Source organism: Hyla sarda, chromosome 5, assembly GCF_029499605.1.
Source record: "Hyla sarda isolate aHylSar1 chromosome 5, aHylSar1.hap1, whole genome shotgun sequence".
NCBI classification, from domain to species: domain Eukaryota; kingdom Metazoa; phylum Chordata; class Amphibia; order Anura; family Hylidae; genus Hyla; species Hyla sarda.
In genome coordinates, this window is record NC_079193.1 from 134,197,060 (window position 1) to 134,221,109 (window position 24,050).

Below are 24,050 nucleotides of genomic sequence, written 5' to 3' on the forward strand. Positions count from 1 at the left end.
CCAATAGCAGGGATAGGAGGGGTGGCATCCCTGCCACCTCATTCATATCCCATGAATGAGGTTCGGGGGTGTCTTGAACAGCCCCGATCCACCTTAATTTACGGGTCACTGACATGTGGGTTCTCTGATCCCCCCCAGGCGTTGGCACGGGATGCCTGCTAAAATAGTTCAGCAGGCATCCAGTTCCGTTCACCACCCAGTTACCCATGATGAACGGAAACGCCAAGGGCGTACAGGTACACCATTGGTTCTTAAGACCCAGGACGCGAGGGTGTACCTGTACACCCTCGGTCCTAATGGCATTAATCTAGTTCACTACCTGAAAGAAATCCCCACACTGATCCATCTGTTGGCATCAGTGTAGTCACTTCAATTTTACACGGAGATGCCAGAATACCACAGCCATTAAATGTTTTCATAATTGGCAATATTACTTTAATATTAAAGCACAATTTAATTCATAACAATAAGTAAAAACATAACATAATAATTTTTATTTAAGTTAGTTAAAAATATCTTTAATAATTCTTCAGACCCCTTCCAAATAAAAATATCATCAATAAAACGCCACCATAAGACCAGATTCGACACCAGGTCAATTTCTGGGAGGATAGTGGCCTCCTCCCAGTGCCCCATGTACAGGTTAGAATAGCCCGGTGCAAATCTGGTCCCCATGGCGGTACCCCACGTCTGTAGGTAAAATTCATTGTCATATAAAAAATAATTATGACTCCAAATAAAAGACATACACTCTCCAATAAAATCGACTTGATCCTGAGGGAGGGACGATATAATCTTCAGTATAACCACCGCTGCAAGTTCCCTGCATCACGCATACGCCGGACCGTCACCGAGCGTGGAGACACGGCAGCCGGTATGCGATCCTTGAGGAAACCAGAGACCGCGATATCACCATAAGGAGCAAGGAGGTACTGCACTATGATAGTAGGTCTTAACCTACAACAACTTCATTAACAAATAGATTGTATCGTTTTTTGTGCTATTGAAGAAAAAGGTTACATAGATACAATAGTAACAGGAAGCAATCTATGAGGACACCTGTATTACATCCAGACACGGTATGTTCATGCTTCATTTCTTTGTCAGTTACAGCGTCCAGCTTTTTTGTGAATGACAAGCTACCTCTAAGTATATAATTGGACATTGCCAAAGAACACCTACATAGCACTTTTAAGTAAGTGACAAATTATCCTCGTGTACATATTGAACAAATGAGCCACCACCTGTGCGAATGGAGTAGTTTGCATATTAGTATATTTATTTATAATTTGTTTGCTATTTTCAGTGGAATCCCTCACCAATATTGAATCCCCCCCTATCAACTCCCACACCCAGGACAAAACTGATCACCACTTGTTCAGTAAGTTGTCTAATACCATCTATAAAAAAAAAAACTTTAAAAATTCTGTGCGCCGAGTCGCAAATACTTATTGTTATTGTTTGTCTGTACCTTGGGGGATTTGCCAGGACCCTCTTAGCGACCAATTGGCTGCCAGAATTAAATAACTCCAGCGCTAGTCATACACAGGTCTATTTTTGAACAATTTAACCCCTTAAGGACCAGGCCATTTTACACCTTAGGACCAGAGCGTTTTTTGAACATCTGACCACTGTCACTTAAAATATTAATAACTCTGGAATGCTTTTAGTTATCATTCTCATTCCAAGATTGTTTTTTTCGTGACATATTCTACTTTAACATGGTGGTAAAATTGTTTTATCTTGCATCCTTTGTTGGTGAAAAATCCCAAAATTTGATGAAAAAATTGAAAATTTTGCATTTTTCTAACTTTGAAGCTCTCTGCTTGTAAGGAAAATGGATATTACAAAAAAAATTTTTTTTTTGCTTCACATTATACAATATGTCTACTTTATGTTTGCATCATAAAGTTGACAAGTTTTTACTTTTGGAAGACACCAGAGGACTTCAAAATTCAGTAGCAATTTTCCAATTTTTCACAAAATTTTCAAACTCACTATTTTTCAGGGACCAGTTCAGGTTTGAAGTGGATTTGAAGGGTCTTCATATTAGAAATACCCCATAATAGACCCCGTTATAAAAACTGCACCCGCCAAAGTATTCAAAATGACATTCAGTCAGCGTTTTAACCCTTTAGGTGTTTCACAGGAATAGCAGCAAAGTGAAGGAGAAAATTTGCAATCTTCATTTTTTAAAATCGCATGTTCTTGTAGACCCAATTTTTGAATTTTTACAAGGGGTAAAAGGAGAAAATTTATACTTGTATTTGTAGCCCAATTTCTCTCGAGTAAGCACATACCTCATATGTCTATGTAAAGTGTTCGGCGGGCGCAGTAAAGGGCTCAGAAGCGAAGGAGCGACCAGGGGATTTTGGAGAGTACGTTTTTCTGAAATGGTTTTTGGGGGCATGTTGCATTTAGGAAGCCCCTATGGTGCCAGAACAGAAAAAAAAAACACATGGCACATGCCATTTTGGAAACTAGACCCGTTGAGGAACGTAACAAGGAATTAAGTGAGCCTTAATACCCCACAGGGGTTTCACGACTTTTGCATATGCAAAAAAAATAAATAATCATTTTCACTAAAATGTGTGTTTCCCTCCAAATTTCACATTTTTCAAGGGTTAATAGCAGAAAATACCCCCCAAAATTTGTAACCCCATTTCTTCTGAGTATGGAAATACTCCATGTGTGGACATCAAGTGCCCTGCGGTTGAACTACAATGCTCAGAAGAGGAGGAGCTTTCGAAGAGTGAATTTGTTTGGAATGGAAGTCGGGGGCCATGTGCGTTTACAAAGCCCCCCGTGGTGCCAGAACAGTGGACCCCCACATGTGACCCCATTTTGAAAACTACACCCCTCACAGAATTTAATAAGGGGTGCAGTGAGTATTTACACCCCACTGGCATTTGAAAGATCTTTGGAACAGTGGGCTGAGCAAATGAAAAATTTAATTTTTCATTTTCACGGACCACTGTTCCAAAAATCTGTCAGAGACCTGTGGGGTGTAAATGCTCACTGTACCCCTTATTAAATGGGGTTACAAATTTTGGGGGGCTTTTTTCCTATTTTCCCTTGTGAAAATGAAAAATTTAGGGTAACACCAGCATTTTAGTGAAAAAAAATATTTTTTTTCATTTTCCCATCCAACTTTAACGAAAATTTGTCAAACACCTGTGGAGTGTTAAGGCTCACTATACCCCTTGTTATATTCCGTGAGGGGTGTAGTTTCCAAAATGGGGTCACATGTTGGTATTTATTTTTTTGCGTTTATGTCAGAACCGCTGTAAAATTAGCCACCCCTGTGCAAATCACCAATTTAAGCTTCAAATGTACATAGTGCGCTCTCACTCCTGAGCCTTTGTTACATTGAGCGCTCCGGGTACCTGCTCCTCCCCGGAGCACTTGCGGCGTTCTCCTCTCTGCAGCGCCCCGGTCAGACCCGCTGACCGGGAGCGCTGCACTGACACTGCCGGCGGGGATGCGATCCGCATAGCGGGTCGCGCCCCCTCGCGGTTCGCATCCCAATCTACTCACCTGTCCCGTTCCCCGGCTGTCACGTCCTGGCGTGCGCGGCTCCTCTCTCTACGGCGCGCGCGCCAGCTCTCTAAGTTTTGAAGGGCCAGTGCACCACTAATTGGTGCCTGGCCCAATCAGTGTAATTAGCTCCCATCTGCTCCATGCCTATAAAACCTCACTTCCCCTTCCCAGCATTGCCGGATCTTGTTGCCTCAGTGCCAGTGAAAGCGTTTTCTGTGTTTGCCTTACCAGTGTTACCAGACCTTCTGCCGTTGCCCTTGACTACGTACCTTGCCGCCTGCCCTGACCTTCTGCTACGTCTGACCTCGCCTCTGTCTAGTCCTCCTGTCCCACGCCACTCTCAGCAGTCAGTGAGGTTGAGCCGTTACCGGTGGACACGACCTGGTTGCTCCCGCTGCAGCAAGACCATCCCGCTTTGCGGCGGGCTCTGATGAATACCAGTAGCAACTTAGAACCGGTCCACCAGTACGGTCCACGCCAATCCCTCTCTGACACAGAGGATCCACCTCCAGCCTGCCGAATTCTAACAGCCTTGTTGTGCGTCCGCAGAGCATTTTATGCCCACATTTGGGGTATTTCCGTACTCAGGAGAAATTGCCTTACAAATTTTGGGGGTCTTTTTTTTCCTTTTACCTCTTGTGAAAATAAAAAGTAAAGGGCAACACCAGCATGTTAGTGTAAAATATTTTTTTTTTTTTTACACTAACAGTCTGGTGTAGACCCCAACTTTTCCTTTTCATAAGGGGTAAAAGGAGAAAAAGACCCCCAAAATGTGTAGTGTAATTTCTCCCGAGTACGGAGATAGCCCATATGTGGCCCTAAACTGTTTCCTTGAAATACGACAGGGCTCCGAAGTGAGAGAGCGCCATGCACATTTGAAGACTAAATTAGGGATTGCATAGGGGTGGACATAGGGGTATTCTACGCCAGTGATTCCCAAACAGGGTGCCTCCAGCTGTTGCTAAACTCCCAGCATGCCTGGACAGTCAGTGGCTATCCAGAAATGCTGGGAGTTGTTGTTTTGCAACAGCTGGAGGGTCCGTTTTGGAAACACTGCTGTACAATTTGTTTTAAATTTTTATTGGGGGGGGACAGTGTAAGGGGGTGTATGTGTAGTGTTTTACCCTTTATTATGTGTTAGTGTAGTGTAGTGTTTTTAGGGTACATTCACACGGGCGCAGGTTTACAGTGAGTTCCCTGCTAGGAGTTTGCGCTGCGGCGAAAAATTTGCCGCAGCTCATATTTGAAGCAGAAAACTTACTGTAAGCCTGCCCGTGTGAATGCACCCTGTACATTCTCATGGGGGGCAAACCTCCAGCTGTTTCAAAACTACAACTCCCAGCATGTACTGACAGACCATTCAGGCTGGGAGTTGTAGTTTTGCAGCAGCTGGAGGCACACTGGTTGGAAAACCTTCAGTTAGGTTCTGTTATCTAACTCAATATTTTCCAACCAGTGTGCCTCCAGTTGTTGCAAAACTACAACTCCCAGCAAGGGCATGCTGGGAGATGTAGTTATGCAACAGCTGGTGGGATCGCAACTACAACTCCCAGCATGCTGGGATTTGCAGTTTTGCAACATCTGGAGAGCTACAGTATAGAGACCACTGCAAACTGTGACCCTCCAGATGCTGGAAAACTACAAATCCCAGCATGCCCAGACAGCAAACAGTTGTGTGGGCATGCTAGGAGTTGTAGTTTTGCAAGATCTGGAGGGCTATAGTTCAGAGACTACCATATAGTGGTCTCAAACTGTAGCCCTCCAGCTGTTGCAAAACTACAACTCCCAGCATGCCCAAACAGCTGTCTGGGCATGCTGGGAGTTGTAGTTTTGCAACACCTGGAGTGCTACAGTATAGAGCCCACTATATAGTGGTCTCGGACTGCAGCCCTCCAGAAGTTGCTAGGCAACTTACCGGCTTCCGTCGGATCCAGGGAGCCTGCTGCAGGACATTGCTGCCCGCTGATCTCCGACGCCGATCGTCACCCGCAGCCTCCGCAGATCGGTAAGTGGACTCTGGCGCTGGTCCTCTGCCGTTTCCCCGTCCTGCCCCGCCTATTGTGGGTGGGCAGGACGGGGAAAACGAAAGTTAACCCCCCCGCCCCCGATCTGCTATTGGTGGTCGCGTCTAGACCACCAATAGCAGGGATAGGAAGGGGGTGGCACCCCTGCCACCTCACTCCTATCTCTTCAGGGGGATTGTGGGTGTCTTAGACACCCCCGATCCCCCTTATATTCTGGGTCACCGGGTCACCATAGACCCGGAATCGCGCAAATTGCAAGTGTGAATTCACTTGCGATTTGCGCCGATCGCCGACATGGGGGGGGGTCTAATGACCCCCCCTGGGCATTTGCACGGGGTGCCTGCTGATAGATATGAGCAGTCACCTCGGTCCGGTCCCCGCCCGGCACGCGGCGGGGACTGAAATCCCCACAGTCGTACAGGTACGCCCTTGGTCCTTAAGGGGTTAATTCATGTTTGAAAGAAAGTTATATTTATAGACCAACAGGACAGTGTGGCACATAATTCACCCAGGCCATTACTAATCTGTAGGTAGGGCCCTGGAAAAGGAATTAATCTATGTAGAAGAGTATCTGTATAAGAGGCTTATTGACTACCTGCTCTTTATGTGGGAAGAATCGGAAAAAGAGTTGTATTGTTTTATTATGTACCTTAATTTCAATCAATGGAATCTTTACAATTACAGCCATAGAATAGATTCCTGTGGACATAAAAGATTGTTTAAAAAAAAATTTAAACGAAGGTCCTATTCAAGTTTTAAATTAAATGGGGGACATTTAACAAAACCTGTCCAGAGGTTAAGTTGCCCAGTTGCCCATAGCAACCAGATTGCTTCTTTCATTTTTGAAAAGGCCTCTAAAAAAGTGAAAGAAGTGATCTGATTTGTTGCTATGGGCAACTCAGCAACTTTTCCTCTGGACAGGTTTTGATAAATCTTCCCCCATGTCTCAGGTAGACCTAAATAAGATGCTGGATAACATGTAAAAAAAAAAGCTCACTGATATCTACCTGGGTAGGTGTCATTTCTAGGTCCTACTACGAATTTTTACTTGTGTTCTATGCATTCATAACATGCAGATCGCTTCACAAATATATAGCGACAAAATGTGACTTTCCATTGCAGTGTTTCAAAAGATGCAGATAAAAGCGCTATAAGTCTTAAGGTTTTTATTGGTTCTTTTTTTTGCTTATTTATGAATTGTATACTTGACTAAATGCAAATGTTTAACCCCTTAAGGATGCAGCCCATTTGGGCCTTAAGGTCGCAGACAATTTTATTTTTACGTTTTCGTTTTTTCCTCCTCGCCTTCAAAAAATCATAACTCTTTCATCCACAGACTAGTATGAGGGCTTTTTTTTTGCGTGACCAGTTGTCCATTGTGATGCCATCACTCACCTCACCATAAACAGTATGGTGCAAACAAAAATTAAAATTAAAAAGAAAAACGCAATTTTGCTAATTTTGGAAGGTTTCGTTTTCACACCATACAATTTACGGTAAAAATGACATGTGTTCTTTATTCTTTGGGTCAATACGATTAAAATGATACCCATGATAACATACTTTTCTATTATTCTAAATCGCAAACTTTTTAACCAAATTAGTACGTTTAAAATCCCCCTATTTTGAAGACCTATAACATTTTCATTATTCCATATAAGCGGCGGTATGAGGGCTCATTTTTTGCGCCGTGATCTGTACTTTTTATTGATACCATATTTGCTCATATAGAACTTTTAATCCATTTTTTATTTTTTGTTATGTTTATGTTCACGCCGTTCACCGTACGGTATCATTAACACTTTATTTTAATAGTTCAGGTATTTATGCACGCAGTGATACCAAATATGTATAGAAAATATTTTTTTAATACTTTTTGGCCGTGAAATAGGGAAAATGGGACAATTAACGTTTTTTATTGGGGTAGGGTTTTTAAAAAAAAAAATTTACTTAATTTTTTTACTTTTATTTTTACACTTTAATAGTCCCCATAAGAGACTATTTATAACAATCATTCGATTGCTAATACTGTTCAGTGCTATGTATAGGACATAGCACTGATCACCATTATCGGTCATCTTCTGCTCTGGTCTGCAGGAAGGCAGATCAGAGCAGAAGACGGTGGGAAGGCAGCAGAGCCAGGTGAGGGGACCTCCGTCTGCCATGCTGGATGATTGGATCGCCGCGGCAGCATTGCGGGCGATCCGATCATCCATTTTAATGACCGCGATGCTGCAGATGCTGTGATCTGTATTGATCCCAGCATCTGAGGGGTTAATGGCGGACATCCGCGGAATCGCGAATGTCCGCCATTACGGGTGGGTCCCTGGCTGCGATCAGCAGCCGGGAGCTGCCACGCATGATCCAGTCATCGCTCCGATACTCGCGGTTATGCTTAGGACGTAAATGTACGTCCTGGTGCGTTAAGGGGTTAAAGGGGTTATCCAACATAAGATGACTTAAGTAATTAAGTGTCATAAATTAATGGAAATGCTTACCAAGGATCAGTGCTTGTGTTGGTGGTTAATCACTGTGTTCCATGGCCTCCCTCAGACTACAATTCCCAGGATCCTTTGTTTCAAAGTGGGAGGTGACTTGCTGATTTCCCTCCCACACATCAGTCACCCCACTCATTGCAGCACAGCCATGATCCCCTTGATCACATGACTTGCCCAACATCACTTGACACACCAGATGTGGATCTGTGTGATGATGAATGCATGTAAGACAGACAAAGCAGCCAAGCCTCCTTTTAGAATCTAACCTGTTATGTATTGTCTGCAGAGCTGCCATCAGAATTTATGGGGCCCCTTACACGGCTCAAGGCCTGCCCCCCCCCCCCTTCCCCTTTCAAAATGATAGGTAGATAGATAGATATGAGATAGATAGATATGAGATAGATAGATATGAGATAGATAGATAGATAGATGATAGATAGATATGAGATAGAGATAGATATGAGATAGATAGATGATAGATAGATATGAGATTGAGATAGATATGAGATAGATAGATAGATATGAGATAGATAGATATGAGATAGATAGATAGATATGAGATAAATAGTAGAAAAAAGCAGCACATCCACGAGGATAGTAAAAAATAGAGGAAGGTGCACGCCGTCACAGAGGCACTGGTTAGGAACCCCAACTTGAGTAGTAATGGAAAAGACCGCAGCACATAGGATGTTCTCGAATAAAAAGTGAATTTATTCCATAAAACAGCAAGCAAAAAGGAAGCTACGTTTCGGTAGTCTCATACCACCATCTTCAGGCATAGATATGAGATAGATAGATGGATATGAGATAGATATGAGATAGATAGATAGATAGATATGAGAAAGACAGATGATAGATAAATAAATAAATACAACCAAAGAATAAATTGGCCAGCACCATTGATTCCAAACTATTACATGGACCTGGCTTACAGGTGCAGGCTGCTGGGCTAAATATACAGCAACAGGAGAATACAGCAGCACACTGCTAGCACAAAGATATAGATAAAACATGAGTATATAGATGAAACATGAGTCTATAGATAAAACATAAAAAGCTATACAGCTGTAGTGCAACAAATGAAAATATGAAATTATGAAACAGTGAGGTACTTAGCTTGCAAATTTGGCGGCCAAATAGCTTGGACCGTCCCACCACGGTAAGGTGACCTCATTTTGGGACAGACCCTACACTATGAATATGCCTCTGTGTGAACAGTTCAACAGGCATTGCAGAATCTGGAACATCCAAGGCACCTTATATACACCTGATAGAGGTGGATGGGGTGCAGGAGCCAACATGGAGGTAGCCACTCCCCTGTATGTGTAATACAACCAAAGAATAAGTTGGCCAGCACCATTGATTCCAAACTATTACATGGACCTGGCTTACAGGTGCAGGCTACTGGGCTAAATATACAGCAACAGGAGAATACAGCAGCACACTGCTAGCACAAAGATATAGATAAAACATGAGTATATAGATGAAACGTGAGTATATAGATAAAACATGAAAAGCTATACAGCTGTAGTGCAACAAATGAAAATATGAAATTATGAAACAGTGAGGTATTTAGCTTGCAAATTTGGCGGCCAAATAGCTTGGACCGTCCCACCGCGGTAAGGTGACCTCATTTTGGGACGGACCCTAAGGACCTCACTGTTTCATAATTTCATTTGTTGCACTACAGCTGTATAGCTTTTCATGTTTTATCTATATACTCATGTTTCATCTATATACTCATGTTTTATCTATATCTTTGTGCTAGCAGTGTGCTGCTGTATTCTCCTGTTGCTAAATAAATAGATAGATATTAAAGTGTTTCCCAAATAGGGTGCCTCCAGCTGTTGCAAAACTACAACTCCCAGCCTGCCCACACAGCCAAAGACATGCTGGGAGTTGTAGTTTTGCAACAGCTGAGGGCACCTTAGTTGAGAAACAATGAGATGGAGGTAATTAGTCACTATATCATTGTTTTTCAACCAAGGTGCCTCTAGCTGTTGCATGAGATATTGCCTATTTATCTCCTACTAATCCCCAAATTACAAACTCCCAACCCCCCCATCCTCTCCAGAAAGTAACTTACTATGATTGATGGATGCCTTCATTAGGCATGGGAAGTCTTCCAATTACCAGTGGCAACCGAGTGTCAGGGTCATGGAGAAGGAAAAACAAATCATGTGATCCTGCTCCACCAATAGTGTGAGGGGTGGGGAGTCCTCTCTGCTCTCCTTCTCTGCTCTTGTACCAGATAGTCAGCACAAAGTCGGCCCCTGCGCTGATATTACAGGTACAACATGCCACAGGTTTTAAGAAAAAATGTCTCTGGTAGCAGCGGGCCTCCTCTGTTTGCCCCTGGAAGCAGGAGACTGCTTTAAACAGCAGTCTCCTGCTTCTGTACTGGGGCTGAAGGGGGGTGCAGCTGGGGCCCGGGCCACCTGGGGGCTCAGGCCCCTTACTGGAGTACTGGCTGTACCCCCTGATGGCGGCCCTGATTGTCTGGGGCCACACAGCAAGTTTGGAAAGGTCTGAGACAACATTCATTTTGTAGGCTGCAAAAAATGAACTTCCGGGGAAAAGAAAGACAAAGTAACAGGTAAGTGAAGTACTGTATATTAATAAATAGACTAACTTTGCTGCCTCTGTCTTACATTCAAAAATCCTGGAATACCCCTTTAAGCATACTTATGTCTTTTCCTTTTTAAGATTTAAAAAAAATATTTGTAACACTTTGTGTCTTGTCATTGCCGTAATGAAGAGGCAAGCACTAACCTTGAAATGCGTTACATTGTTTTGGCATAATGATCAACAAGTACAAGTAAAATACTTGTTTTCCCTTCTGATTCATTACCTTGGTGGATTGCGTTGTGCATCTGGATTTTATTCTTCCCTTATCATGCACCAAATCATAATGATAACAGAAATCACTCAAATGGCCCTTATCATAAGTGTATATACCCTTTAAAAGGGTACTCCAGTGGAAAACATTTTTTTTTTAAATCAACTGGTGCCAGAAAGTTAAACAGATTTGTAAATTACTTCTATTTAAAAATCTTAATCCTTCCAGGTCTTATCTGCTGCTCTATGCTACACAGGAAGTTCTTTTCTTTTTGAATTTTTTTGTTGTCTGACCACAATGCTCTCTGCTGACACCTCTGTCCATGTCAGGAACTGTCCAGAGCAGGATAGGTTTGGTATGGGGATTGGCTCCTGCTCTGGACAGTTCCTGACATGGACAGATTTTTAAATAGAAGTAATCTACAAATCTGTCCAACTTTCTGGCACCAGTGGGTTTCCCCAAATTTTTTTCCACCAGAGTACCCCTTTAATGTTTGGCCTTTTTACAAACACATGTAGGTTAAAATGGCATTTAAAGGTTAATACTCCACACCTGAGCCATTTTAAATAGCTTTTAGTGTCTGTATAAAAGGTTAATGAGTTTGTTAGAATCAAAGTAGGGCAGTCAGCTCTCTCCTCCACCACCTGAATCCTGGAGCACGGAAAAGTCCACAGCGTTTTGGGCTTGAGAGTACAATCCAAGGAAAAAATTGTTCCAGCTCATCAGGATACGGTATAAAACGGGATACTTTATTCAGAACTTTTAGAGCAACATACACACAGGCAGTAAACGCCAATGCGTTTCGAGCCTCTCAGGGCTCTTAAACCTTTGAGCGCTAACAAAATGAGTTTGTTAGGTCTTACATGGATGCACCTAGAATGGCTACTTAGCCATGGGGAGCAGTACAGAAATGTCAAAAGACCTGAGTAACAAGGTAATTAAAATTATATAAAAAGATATCCAAAGCTCTGAAAATGATGGTCAGTACTGTTCGATCATCTATTTTGAAGTGGAAAATATAGCATCTCTTGATGTAAAACAGTCAAAAGGATTGTTTGGGATACAAAGAAAAACCCACGGGTAACATCAGCAGAAAAACAGGCTGTTCTGGAAAAAGACGTTGTTGTTGAAGATCCTCTCTAGGTGGTATTACTGCCCGGTGGATGTTCATCAATTGTACCGCAGCTCTCCTAGCCTATGCTGGAGATGTCAGTAGACTGAGGGCACACTTCTTCATGTGTGGTGGAGTTGCCCATCTATTAAGGCATTTTGGGATGGTATTTTTCATTTCTATAGTGATTTTTCAGGATCTTCTTTTTCTAATACCCCACAGGCTGCCTTATAGTCCTCCCATTCCCCGTATTACCCTGGTTGCCCGTTTTTGAACTCTCTCCAGCTCCACTATATCTTTCTTGTATATTGGTGCTCAGTACTGTACACAGTATTTCATGTGTGGTGTGACTAGTGATTTGTACAGCAGTAGAATTATTTCCTTGTCGTGGGCATCTATGCCCCTATTGATGCACCCCATGATTTTATTTGCCTTGGCAGCAGCTGCCCGACACTGGTCACTACAGCTAAATTTACTATAAACTAAGACTCCTAAATCCTTTTCCATGTCAGTTGTCCCAAGCGTTCTCCCATTTAATACATAATCCCAGCCCGGATTTTTCTTCCCCATGTGCATTACCTTACATTTATCAGTGTTGAACCTCATCTGCCACTTCCCAGCCCAAACCTCCAACCTATCCAGATCCATTTGTAACAGTGCACTGTCCTCTATAGTGTTTACTGCTTTGCAGAGTTTAGTATCATCTGCAAAGATTGCTACTTTACTATTCAACCCCTCTGCAAGGTCATTAATAAATATATTAAATAGAACAGGACCCAATACGGACCCCTGTGGTACCTCACAAGTAACAGTCACCCAATCAGAATAAGTTTGCTCTGTGCGTGATAACTCACTATACAGGGGCTAAAGTATTGTGACATCATGGCTCCGCCCCGTGTGCCGTCATGCTCCGCCCACTCAATGTAAGCCAATGGGAGGGAGCGGGGCGGCCAACATCACAAGGGGGCCATGATGTCACAATACTCCAGCCCCTGTATCGGGAGTCATCACGACGTATGGAGCAAACTTAGCTCCATGCAGTGATAACTGGAGGTGCTGCAGGAGAGATTGCGGGGGTCTCCAGCAGCGGGACCTCCTTGATCAGAGATCTTATCCCCTATCCTATGGATAGGGGATAAGATGTCTTTGGCGGAGTACCCCTTTAAGGTTATAATGAGAATGGAGGAGATCATTGCTAAGGAACATGATCATTCTGATCATTTTATCTCTATGTGGCTTCTCTGATTGCTGGGCTGATTCTATGTCTTCCTGTGGTTGGTCTTTTCTTCCTTTCGCCTTCTTTTTTCCTATTTCCTTTCTCTTTTTTTTTCTTTTTATTTCTTTCTTTTAATTTTTTTAAATCTTTTTTGGGCGTTGACAGGTGCTCGATGTAGAATGGGAATGGACTGCTGTCCGGCATTATGTACTGCATTATTTCCTACTGTCTTATTGTGGACCTGATGAAGAGAGGAATCCCCTCTTGAAACACATTGTCCAGCCAAGCCAGCTATCTGGGTAAACTAATTTGCCTCTGTATGATATATACTCTGGTAAATAAAAGTTTTTCACAGTAAACTGCCGGCGTCAACTTCTTCAACACCCCGGTGAAGCGCTGATCCCACAAGTCGGAATTTTGGGATCACCCCTGCCAGGGTGTCCTGCAACATGCCTCCAGCTACGTTCCTGACTGCTGCCAGCGGTACCGACAATCGGCAGGTCCTGGACCGTACCGCAACCTATCTAAAGCAATACTCAGAGTTGTGCCTGCCATTTGCACAACATTATAAGGTGAGCGGAAATTCTGCTTTTTTACACACCTACCATCTAAAACTTACTGTCAGTGCGCCGTATTCTCTGTCTAGTTTCACCCTCATATTCCTACTGGGTTATTTGTTATAGTGAGGTTTAATACTGCTAGAAGTTTTTTTCTATTTTAACATGAAAATGTGACATCCTTTTGCATCTTTGAATGAGCTTGCTGTTTCTCTTTCCATTTGCCTTTGTTACCACTCCCTGCTTTTGGAACATGTCTTACATTTCACTGATGTCAATAAAAGCGGATTATACATAAAAATATGTTGTTCTATGGAGCAAAATACGACAATATCTGAACAAAAAATAGTGGCATGGTTGAGTTGCCAAAAAGATTCCTTTTCTGCGCCACTGCCACAAAAAAGCCACGGTTACAATATGCCCATCTACACCTTGACATGCCTCACAGCTTCTGGCACACTGTAGTTTGGAGTGATGAGATCAAAAGAGCCTTATGGTTACAACCAAATGTTCTATGTTTGGAGAGGGGTCAATAAGGCCTAGAGCTAAAAGAAAACCCTACCCAAGGTGAAGCATGTGACATATTGAGCCCCGGCACTTTTCCTCTTCCTGGGGCCGGGGCCTTAATACGTCATTCCAATCACTGGAGAGGAGGGATATTGCTGCAGCGATTTTCTGATCTGCAACATGACTTATTGACCACAGGGAACCAGGAAGAGGAGCACACCAGGGCCCAAAATGGGACAAGGAGGCTAACAAGGAAGTGAGAAAGGTAAGTAGACTTTTGTTTTGTTTGTGCCCCTGGTATAATACTGCCACACACTGTGCCCCTGGTATAATAGTGCCACACACTGTGCCCCTGGTATAATAGTGCCACACACTGTGCCCTTGGTTTATACCAAGGGCACAGTGTGTGGCACTATTATACCAGGGGCACAGTGTGTGGCACTATTATACCAGGGGCACAGTGTGTGGCAGTATTATTACTGCCACACACTGTGCCCCTGGTATAATACTGCCACACACTGTTCCCCCATGTATAATACTGCCACACACTGTGCCCCTGGTATAATACTGCCACACACTGTGCCCCTGGTATAATAGTGCCACACACTGGGCCCTTGCTATAATACTGCCACACACTGTGCCCCTGTTATAATACTGCCACACATTGTGCCCCTGGTATAATACTGCCACACACTGTGCCCCTGGTATAATACTGCCACACACTGTGCCCTTGGTATAATACTGCCACACACTGTGCCCCTGGTATAATACTGCCACACACTGTGCCCCTGGTATAATACTGCCACACACTGAGCCCCTGAATACAATACTACTACATGCTGTGTACCTAAATATAATACTGCCACACACTGTGCCCCTGTTATAATACTGCCACACATTGTGCCCCTGGTATAATACTGCCACACACTGTGCCCCTGGTATAATACTGCCACACACTGTGCCCTTGGTATAATACTGCCACAACCAAATGTTCTATGTTTGGAGAGGGGTCAATAAGGCCTAGAGCTAAAAGAAAACCCTACCCAAGGTGAAGCATGTGACATATTGAGCCCTGGCACTTTTCCTCTTCCTGGGGCCGGGGCCTTAATACGTCATTCCAATCACTGCAGCGATTTTCTGATCTGCAACATGACGTATTGACCACAGGGAACCAGGAAGAGGAGCACACCAGGGCCCAAAATGGGACAAGGAGGCTAACAAGGAAGTGAGAAAGGTAAGTAGACTTTTGTTTTGTTTGTGCCCCTGGTATAATACTGCCACACACTGTGCCCCTGGTATAATAGTGCCACACACTGTGCCCCTGGTATAATAGTGCCACACACTGTGCCCTTGGTATAATACTGCCACACACTGTGCCCCTGGTATAATACTGCCACACACTGTTCCCCCATGTATAATACTGCCACACACTGTGCCCCTGGTATAATACTGCCACACACTGTGCCCCTGGTATAATAGTGCCACACACTGGGCCCCTGCTATAATACTGCCACACACTGTGCCCCTGTTATAATACTGCCACACATTGTGCCCCTGGTATAATACTGCCACACACTGTGCCCCTGGTATAATACTGCCACACACTGTGCCCTTGGTATAATACTGCCACACACTGTGCCCCTGGTATAATACTGACACACACTGTGCCCCTGGTATAATACTGCCACACACTGTGCCCTTGGTATAATACTGCCACACACTGTGCCCCTGGTATAATACTGTCAAACACCATGCCCCTGATATAATACCTCCATGCACCCTGTTTCTGAGTATAGTACTGCCATTTAAGCCTGCCCCCCATACGAACTGTGCCATGATGCCTCTCCCCCATATAAAACTATGCCACTATGCCTGTCCCCCCCATGTGAACTCTCCAGCTGTTGCAAAACTACAACTCCCATCATGCAGACAGAAGAGCATGATGAAACAACTGTAGAGTTAAAGGTTGGGAAATACCTGCAATACACTTACTTCCAGGGCTAGACTGGGAGCAAAAATAGGCCCGGGGATATTACACTATGCAGCCCTTTTTTTTTTAAGGTCGGTTCGCATCAATCAGAAACCCATTAAAATGAAATGAGCTGCTTACTCTAAAATCACCTCGGTTTAAGTGGCTCTCCAGCTGTTGCAAAGCTTCAGGCATTATGGGAGTTGCAGTTTTGTAACAGTTGGACAACCACAAATTGGGTTAGTGTCACCCATCATAAGTGCAGAAATTTCAGGTGACTCCAGCTCTGATGAGACAGTCAGGAGAATACACAATTGTATAATGACTCACAGGAGACGTCTTCTCTGTTGTCTTCACTTTTCTTCTTCATCTGGTCCTTGTCTTCTTTCAGCTCCATCTTCTCTGCAGAGTCTGACGCCTGCACATCATTAGTTACTTTGTTAGCAGATCCTCATCCTCTGTATAAAGACAATAATCATTATAACCTTGCCAGACATCATGACCCCTAAAATAATACTGCCAGACACTGTTTCCTCTGTTTGTGAGAATCCTACCCCTGTACTCCCCACAGACCCATTTTCCCCTCCTCCTGCAGACCCCTAAGGACTCCTTCACACTGTGGACATTTAGTTGGCGGAATGTCTGCTTGCTGCAGGCGCCACAGAAGCCATTGGCGATAGGTCTGCACGGCTGTGCGGAATCTCTATAGTTGACAATGCAGTCTGGTGGAATTCCACCAGCAGAATGGACGCCCACCTAAAGAACGAACATGTTTGTTCTTTGGGTGTACGCTCCATTCTGTTGGTGGAATTCCACTGTGGCAATTCTACAGTATGCATAGAGCAACAGAAAACCATTAAAACATTTGGACTCTGCTGCAAGCAGATTTCTGCCAGAGGAATGTCCTCAATGTGAATGGTCCCCTTTAAGTCTCCTGCAGACTCCTCTGCCCCCCAAGACCCCTGCATTATTTGTCTTTACACTTTTCTGTCCCCCCATACCCCTCTGTCCCCTTCTGCCTTAACACTCCCTACCCGCATCATTCCTCTCCCCCCCAAGACCAGACCTCTGCATCATTCATCTTCCCCCTCCACACAAAGACCCCTGCAGCATTCATCTACACCCCCACACCCAATAACCCCTGCAGCATTCATCTCCCCCCCACCCCAAGACCCCTGCAGCATTCATCTCCCCCCCCCACCCCAAGACCCCTGCAGCATTCATCTCCCCCCCCACCCCAAGACTCCTGCAGCATTCATCCCCCCACCCCAAGACCCCTGCAGCATTCATCTCCCCCACCCCAATACAACTGCAGCATTCATCCCCCACCCCAATACCCCTGCAGCATGTATCCCCCCCCCTCCCAAGACCCCTGCAGTATTGATCTCCCACCCAGGGCCGCCATCAGGGGGTACAGCCAGTACTCCAGTAAGGGGCCTGAGCCCCCAGGTGGCCCGGGCCCCAGCTGCACCCCCCTTCAGCCCCAGTACAGAAGCAGGAGACTGCTGTTTAAAGCGGTCTCCTGCTTCCAGGGGCAAACAGAGGAGGCCCGCTGCTACAAGAGACATTTTTTCTTAAAACCTGTGGCATGTTGTACCTGTAATATCAGCGCAGGGGCCGACGTTGCGCTGACTATCTGGTACAAGAGCAGAGAAGGAGAGCAGAGAGGACTCCCCACCCCTCACACTATTGGTGGAGCAGGATCACATGATTTGTTTTTCCTTCTCCATGACCCTGACACTCGGTTGCCACTGGTAATTGGAAGACTTCCCATGCCTAATGAAGGCATCCATCAATCATAGTAAGTTACTTTCTGGAGAGGGGGGGAGGTTGGGAGTCTGTAATTTGGGGATTAGTAGAAGATAAATAGGCAATATCTCATGCAACAGCTAGAGGCACCTTGGTTGAAAAACAATGATATAATTACCTCCATCTCATTGTTTCTCAACCAAGGTGCCCTCAGCTGTTGCAAAACTACAACCCCCAGCATGTCTTTGGCTGTGTGGGCATGCTGGGAGTTGTAGTTTTGCAACAGCTGGAGGCCCTCTGTTTGGGAAACACTTTAATATCTATTTATTTATTTATCTAGCATGTCTTTCTCACATCTATCTATCTCATATCTATCTATCTATCTCATATCTATCTCATATCCATCTATCTCATATCTATCTATCTCATATCTATCTATCTATCTTATATCTATCTATCTCACAGTGATCATCCCTCTCTGCTTCCAGCTTGTGTGGTGTAAGGAAGGCTCTAATACTACTCTTTGAGACTGGCGTGCGAATTTTCTCACATGCGAAAATTTGCATATGCTAATTTTCGCATATGCGGATTTTCGCTTATGTTAATTTTGTTTATGCCAATTTTCGCATATGCTAATTTTCGCATACGCAAATTTTTGCATATGCGAAAATAAAACTCGAATATTACGGATATGCGAATTTAGCGAATATATAACGAATATTCATCCATATATTCGCAAAATATCGCGAATTCGAATATGGCCTATGCCACTCAACACTAATCTATATATCTATCTTTCTCATATCTATCTCATATCTATCTATCTATCTATCTCATATCTATCTATCCATCTAGCAACAGAAGAATATTTGCTGTATATTTAGCCTAGTAGCGTGCACCTGCAGGCCAGGTCCATATAATAGTTTGGTATCAACTAAAGTGCTGGCTGACTTATTCTTTGTCTGTATCTATCTATCTCATATCTATCTATGTCATATCTATCTATCTATCTTATATCTATCTATCTCATATCTATCTATCTTATATCTATCTATCTCATATCTATCTATCTTATATCTATCTATCTCACATCTATCTATCTCATATCTATCTATCTTATATCTATCTATCTCACATCTATCTATCTATCTATCTCATATCTATCTATCCATCTAGCAACAGAAGAATATTTGCTGTATATTTAGCCTAGTAGCGTGCACCTGCAGGCCAGGTCCATATAATAGTTTGGTATCAACTAAAGTGCTGGCTGACTTATTCTTTGTCTGTATCTATCCATCTATCTATCTATCTATCTCATATCTATCTGTCATATCTATCTATCTATCTATCTCATATCTATCTATCTATCTTATATCTATCTATCTTATATCTATCTATCTCACATCTATCTATCTTATATCTATCTATCTCATATCTATCTATCTCATATCTATCTATCTCATATCTATCTCATATCTATCTATCTATCTCATATCTATCTATCCATCTAGCAACAGAAGAATATTTGCTGTATATTTAGCCTAGTAGCGTGCACCTGCAGGCCAGGTCCATATAATAGTTTGGTATCAACTAAAGTGCTGGCTGACTTATTCTTTGTCTGTATCTATCCATCTATCTATCTCATATCTATCTATCTATGTCATATCTATCTATCTATCTATCTTATATCTATCTATCTCATATCTATCTACAGTATCTATCTATCTATCTCATATCTATCTATCTATGTCATATCTATCTATCTATCTTATATCTATCTATCTCATATCTATCTATCTTATACCTATCTATCTCACATCTATCTATCTCATATCTATCTATCTCATATCTATCTCATATCTATCTCATATCTATCTATCTATCTCATATCTATCTATCCATCTAGCAACAGAAGAATATTTGCTGTATATTTAGCCTAGTAGCGTGCACCTGCAGGCCAGGTCCATATAATAGTTTGGTATCAACTAAAGTGCTGGCTGACTTATTCTTTGTCTGTATCTATCCATCTATCTATCTCATATCTATCTATCTATCTATCTCATATATATCTATCTATCTTATATCTATCTATCTCATATCTATCTATCTCTCTCATATCTATCTTTCTTATATCTATCTATCTCACATCTATCTATCTCATATCTATCTATCTCATATCTATCTATCTTATATCTATCTATCTCACATCTATCTATCTATCTCATATCTATCTATCCATTTAGCAACAGAAGAATATTTGCTGTATATTTAGCCTAGTAGCGTGCACCTGCAGGCCAGGTCCATATAATAGTTTGGTATCAACTAAAGTGCTGGCTGACTTATTCTTTGTCTGTATCTATCCATCTATCTATCTCATATCTATCTATCTATGTCATATCTATCTATCTATCTTATATCTATCTATCTATCTCATATCTATCTACAGTATCTATCTATCTATCTATCTATCTATCTCATATCTATCTATGTCATATCTATCTATCTTATATCTATCTATCTATCTATCTCATATCTATCTATCTTATATCTATCTATCTCACATCTATCTCATATCTATCTATCTCATATCTATCTATCTCACATCTATCTATCTCTTATATCTATCTATCTCATATCTATCTCATATCTATCTCATATCTATCTATCTATCTATCTCATATCTATCTATCCATCTAGCAACAGAAGAATATTTGCTGTATATTTAGCCTAGTAGCGTGCACCTGCAGGCCAGGTCCATATAATAGTTTGGTATCAACTAAAGTGCTGGCTGACTTATTCTTTGTCTGTATCTATCCATCTATCTATCTCATATCTATCTATCTATCTCATATCTATCTATCTATATTATATCTATCTATCTCATATCTATCTCTCTCTCATATCTATCTATCTATCTTATATCTATCTATCTCACATCTATCTATCTCATATCTATCTCATATCTATCTATCTTATATCTATCTATCTCACATCTATCTATCTATCTCATATCTATCTATGTCATATCTATCTATCTATCTTATATCTATCTATCTCATATCTATCTATCTTATATCTATCTATCTCATATCTATCTATCTTATATCTATCTATCTCACATCTATCTATCTATCTCATATCTATCTATCTTATATCTATCTATCTCACATCTATCTATCTATCTATCTATCTCATATCTATCTATCCATCTAGCAACAGAAGAATATTTGCTGTATATTTAGCCTAGTAGCGTGCACCTGCAGGCCAGGTCCATATAATAGTTTGGTATCAACTAAAGTGCTGGCTGACTTATTCTTTGTGTGTATCTATCCATCTATCTATCTATCTATCTATCTATCTCATATCTATCTATGTCATATCTATCTATCTATCTATCTCATATCTATCTATCTTATATCTATCTATCTCACATCTATCTATCTTATATCTATCTATCTCATATCTATCTATCTCATATCTATCTATCTCATATCTATCTCATATCTATCTATCTATCTCATATCTATCTATCCATCTAGCAACAGAAGAATATTTGCTGTATATTTAGCCTAGTAGCGTGCACCTGCAGGCCAGGTCCATATAATAGTTTGGTATCAACTAAAGTGCTGGCTGACTTATTCTTTGTCTGTATCTATCCATCTATCTATCTATCTATCTATCTATCTATGTCATATCTATCTATCTATCTTATATCTATCTATCTATCTCATATCTATCTACAGTATCTATCTATCTATCTATCTATCTCATATCTATCTATCTATGTCATATCTATCTATCTATCTATCTATCTTATATCTATCTATCTCATATCTATCTACAGTATCTATCTATCTATCTCATATCTATCTATCTATGTCATATCTATCTATCTATTTTATATCTATCTATCTCATATCTATCTATCTTATACCTATCTATCTCACATCTATCTATCTCATATCTATCTATCTCATATCTATCTCATATCTATCTCATATCTATCTATCTATCTATCTCATATCTATCTATCCATCTAGCAACAGAAGAATATTTGCTGTATATTTAGCCTAGTAGCGTGCACCTGCAGGCCAGGTCCATATAATAGTTTGGTATCAACTAAAGTGCTGGCTGACTTATTCTTTGTCTGTATCTATCCATCTATCTATCTCATATCTATCTATCTATCTCATATATATCTATCTATCTTATATCTATCTATCTCATATCTATCTATCTCTCTCATATCTATCTATCTTATATCTATCTCACATCTATCTATCTCATATCTATCTATCTCATATCTATCTATCTTCTATCTATCTATCTCACATCTATCTATCTATCTATCTCATATCTATCTATCCATTTAGCAACGAAGAATATTTGCTGTATATTTAGCCTAGTAGCGTGCACCTGCAGGCCAGGTCCATATAATAGTTTGGTATCAACTAAAGTGCTGGCTGACTTATTCTTTGTCTGTATCTATCCATCTATCTATCTCATATCTATCTATCTATGTCATATCTATCTATCTATCTTATATCTATCTATCTATCTATCTATCTCATATCTATCTACAGTATCTATCTATCTATCTCATATCTATCTATGTCATATCTATCTATCTTATATCTATCTATCTATCTCATATCTATCTATCTCATATCTATCTATCTCACATCTATCTATCTCTTATATCTATCTATCTCATATCTATCTCATATCTATCTATCTATCTATCTCATATCTATCCATCTAGCAACAGAAGAATATTTGCTGTATATTTAGCCTAGTAGCGTGCACCTGCAGGCCAGGTCCATATAATAGTTTGGTATCAACTAAAGTGCTGGCTGACTTATTCTTTGTCTGTATCTATCCATCTATCTATCTCATATCTATCTATCTATCTCATATCTATCTATCTATCTATCTATCTATCTCATATCTATCTATCTCATATCTATCTCTCTCTCTCATATCTATCTATCTATCTTATATCTATCTATCTCACATCTATCTATCTCATATCTATCTCATATCTATCTATCTTATATCTATCTATCTCACATCTATCTATCTATCTCATATCTATCTATCCATTTAGCAACAGAAGAATATTTGCTGTATATTTAGCCTAGTAGCGTGCACCTGCAGGCCAGGTCCATATAATAGTTTGGTATCAACTAAAGTGCTGGCTGACTTATTCTTTGTCTGTATCTATCCATCTATCTATCTCATATCTATCTATCTATGTCATATCTATCTATCTATCTTATATCTATCTATCTATCTATCTCATATCTATCTACAGTATCTATCTATCTATCTATCTATCTATCTATCTATCTATCTCATATCTATCTATGTCATATCTATCTATCTTATATCTATCTATCTATCTATCTATCTCATATCTATCTATCTTATATCTATCTATCTCACATCTATCTCATATCTATCTATCTCATATCTATCTATCTCACATCTATCTATCTCTTATATCTATCTATCTCATATCTATCTCATATCTATCTATCTATCTCATATCTATCTATCCATCTAGCAACAGAAGAATATTTGCTGTATATTTAGCCTAGTAGCGTGCACCTGCAGGCCAGGTCCATATAATAGTTTGGTATCAACTAAAGTGCTGGCTGACTTATTCTTTGTCTGTATCTATCCATCTATCTATCTCATATCTATCTATCTATCTCATATCTATCTATCTATCTATCTATCTTATATCTATCTATCTCATATCTATCTCTCTCTCTCATATCTATCTATCTATCTTATATCTATCTATCTCACATCTATCTATCTCATATCTATCTATCTCATATCTATCTATCTTATATCTATCTATCTCACATCTATCTATCTATCTCATATCTATCTATCCATTTAGCAACAGAAGAATATTTGCTGTATATTTAGCCTAGTAGCGTGCACCTGCAGGCCAGGTCCATATAATAGTTTGGTATCAACTAAAGTGCTGGCTGACTTATTCTTTGTCTGTATCTATCCATCTATCTAT

The 24,050-nt window shown here is 41.2% G+C and overlaps 1 protein-coding gene and 1 long non-coding RNA gene across 5 annotated transcripts in view; both read left to right on the plus strand.

Moving 5' to 3' along the window:
• Positions 1 to 14,063, plus strand: part of LOC130273459 (uncharacterized) — a 33,336-nt gene extending 19,273 nt beyond the window's left edge. The window contains exons 2-4 of the long non-coding RNA XR_008843999.1: positions 1,108 to 1,195; positions 1,307 to 1,381; positions 13,394 to 14,063. This is a non-coding gene — a long non-coding RNA (uncharacterized LOC130273459). The remainder of the gene's footprint in view (positions 1 to 1,107; positions 1,196 to 1,306; positions 1,382 to 13,393) is intronic.
• Positions 1 to 24,050, plus strand: part of IKZF1 (IKAROS family zinc finger 1) — a 373,972-nt gene that overhangs the window by 19,907 nt on the left and 330,015 nt on the right. The window contains exon 1 of one of the 4 annotated variants that reach the window (XM_056520305.1): positions 18,000 to 18,062. The exons of the other annotated variants lie outside the window; for them this stretch is intronic. Coding sequence (XP_056376280.1) covers positions 18,041 to 18,062 — 22 coding nt within the window. The 5' untranslated portion in view covers positions 18,000 to 18,040. Of the gene's footprint in view, positions 1 to 17,999; positions 18,063 to 24,050 lie in introns of those variants that run through there. 4 annotated transcript variants of the gene reach the window in all.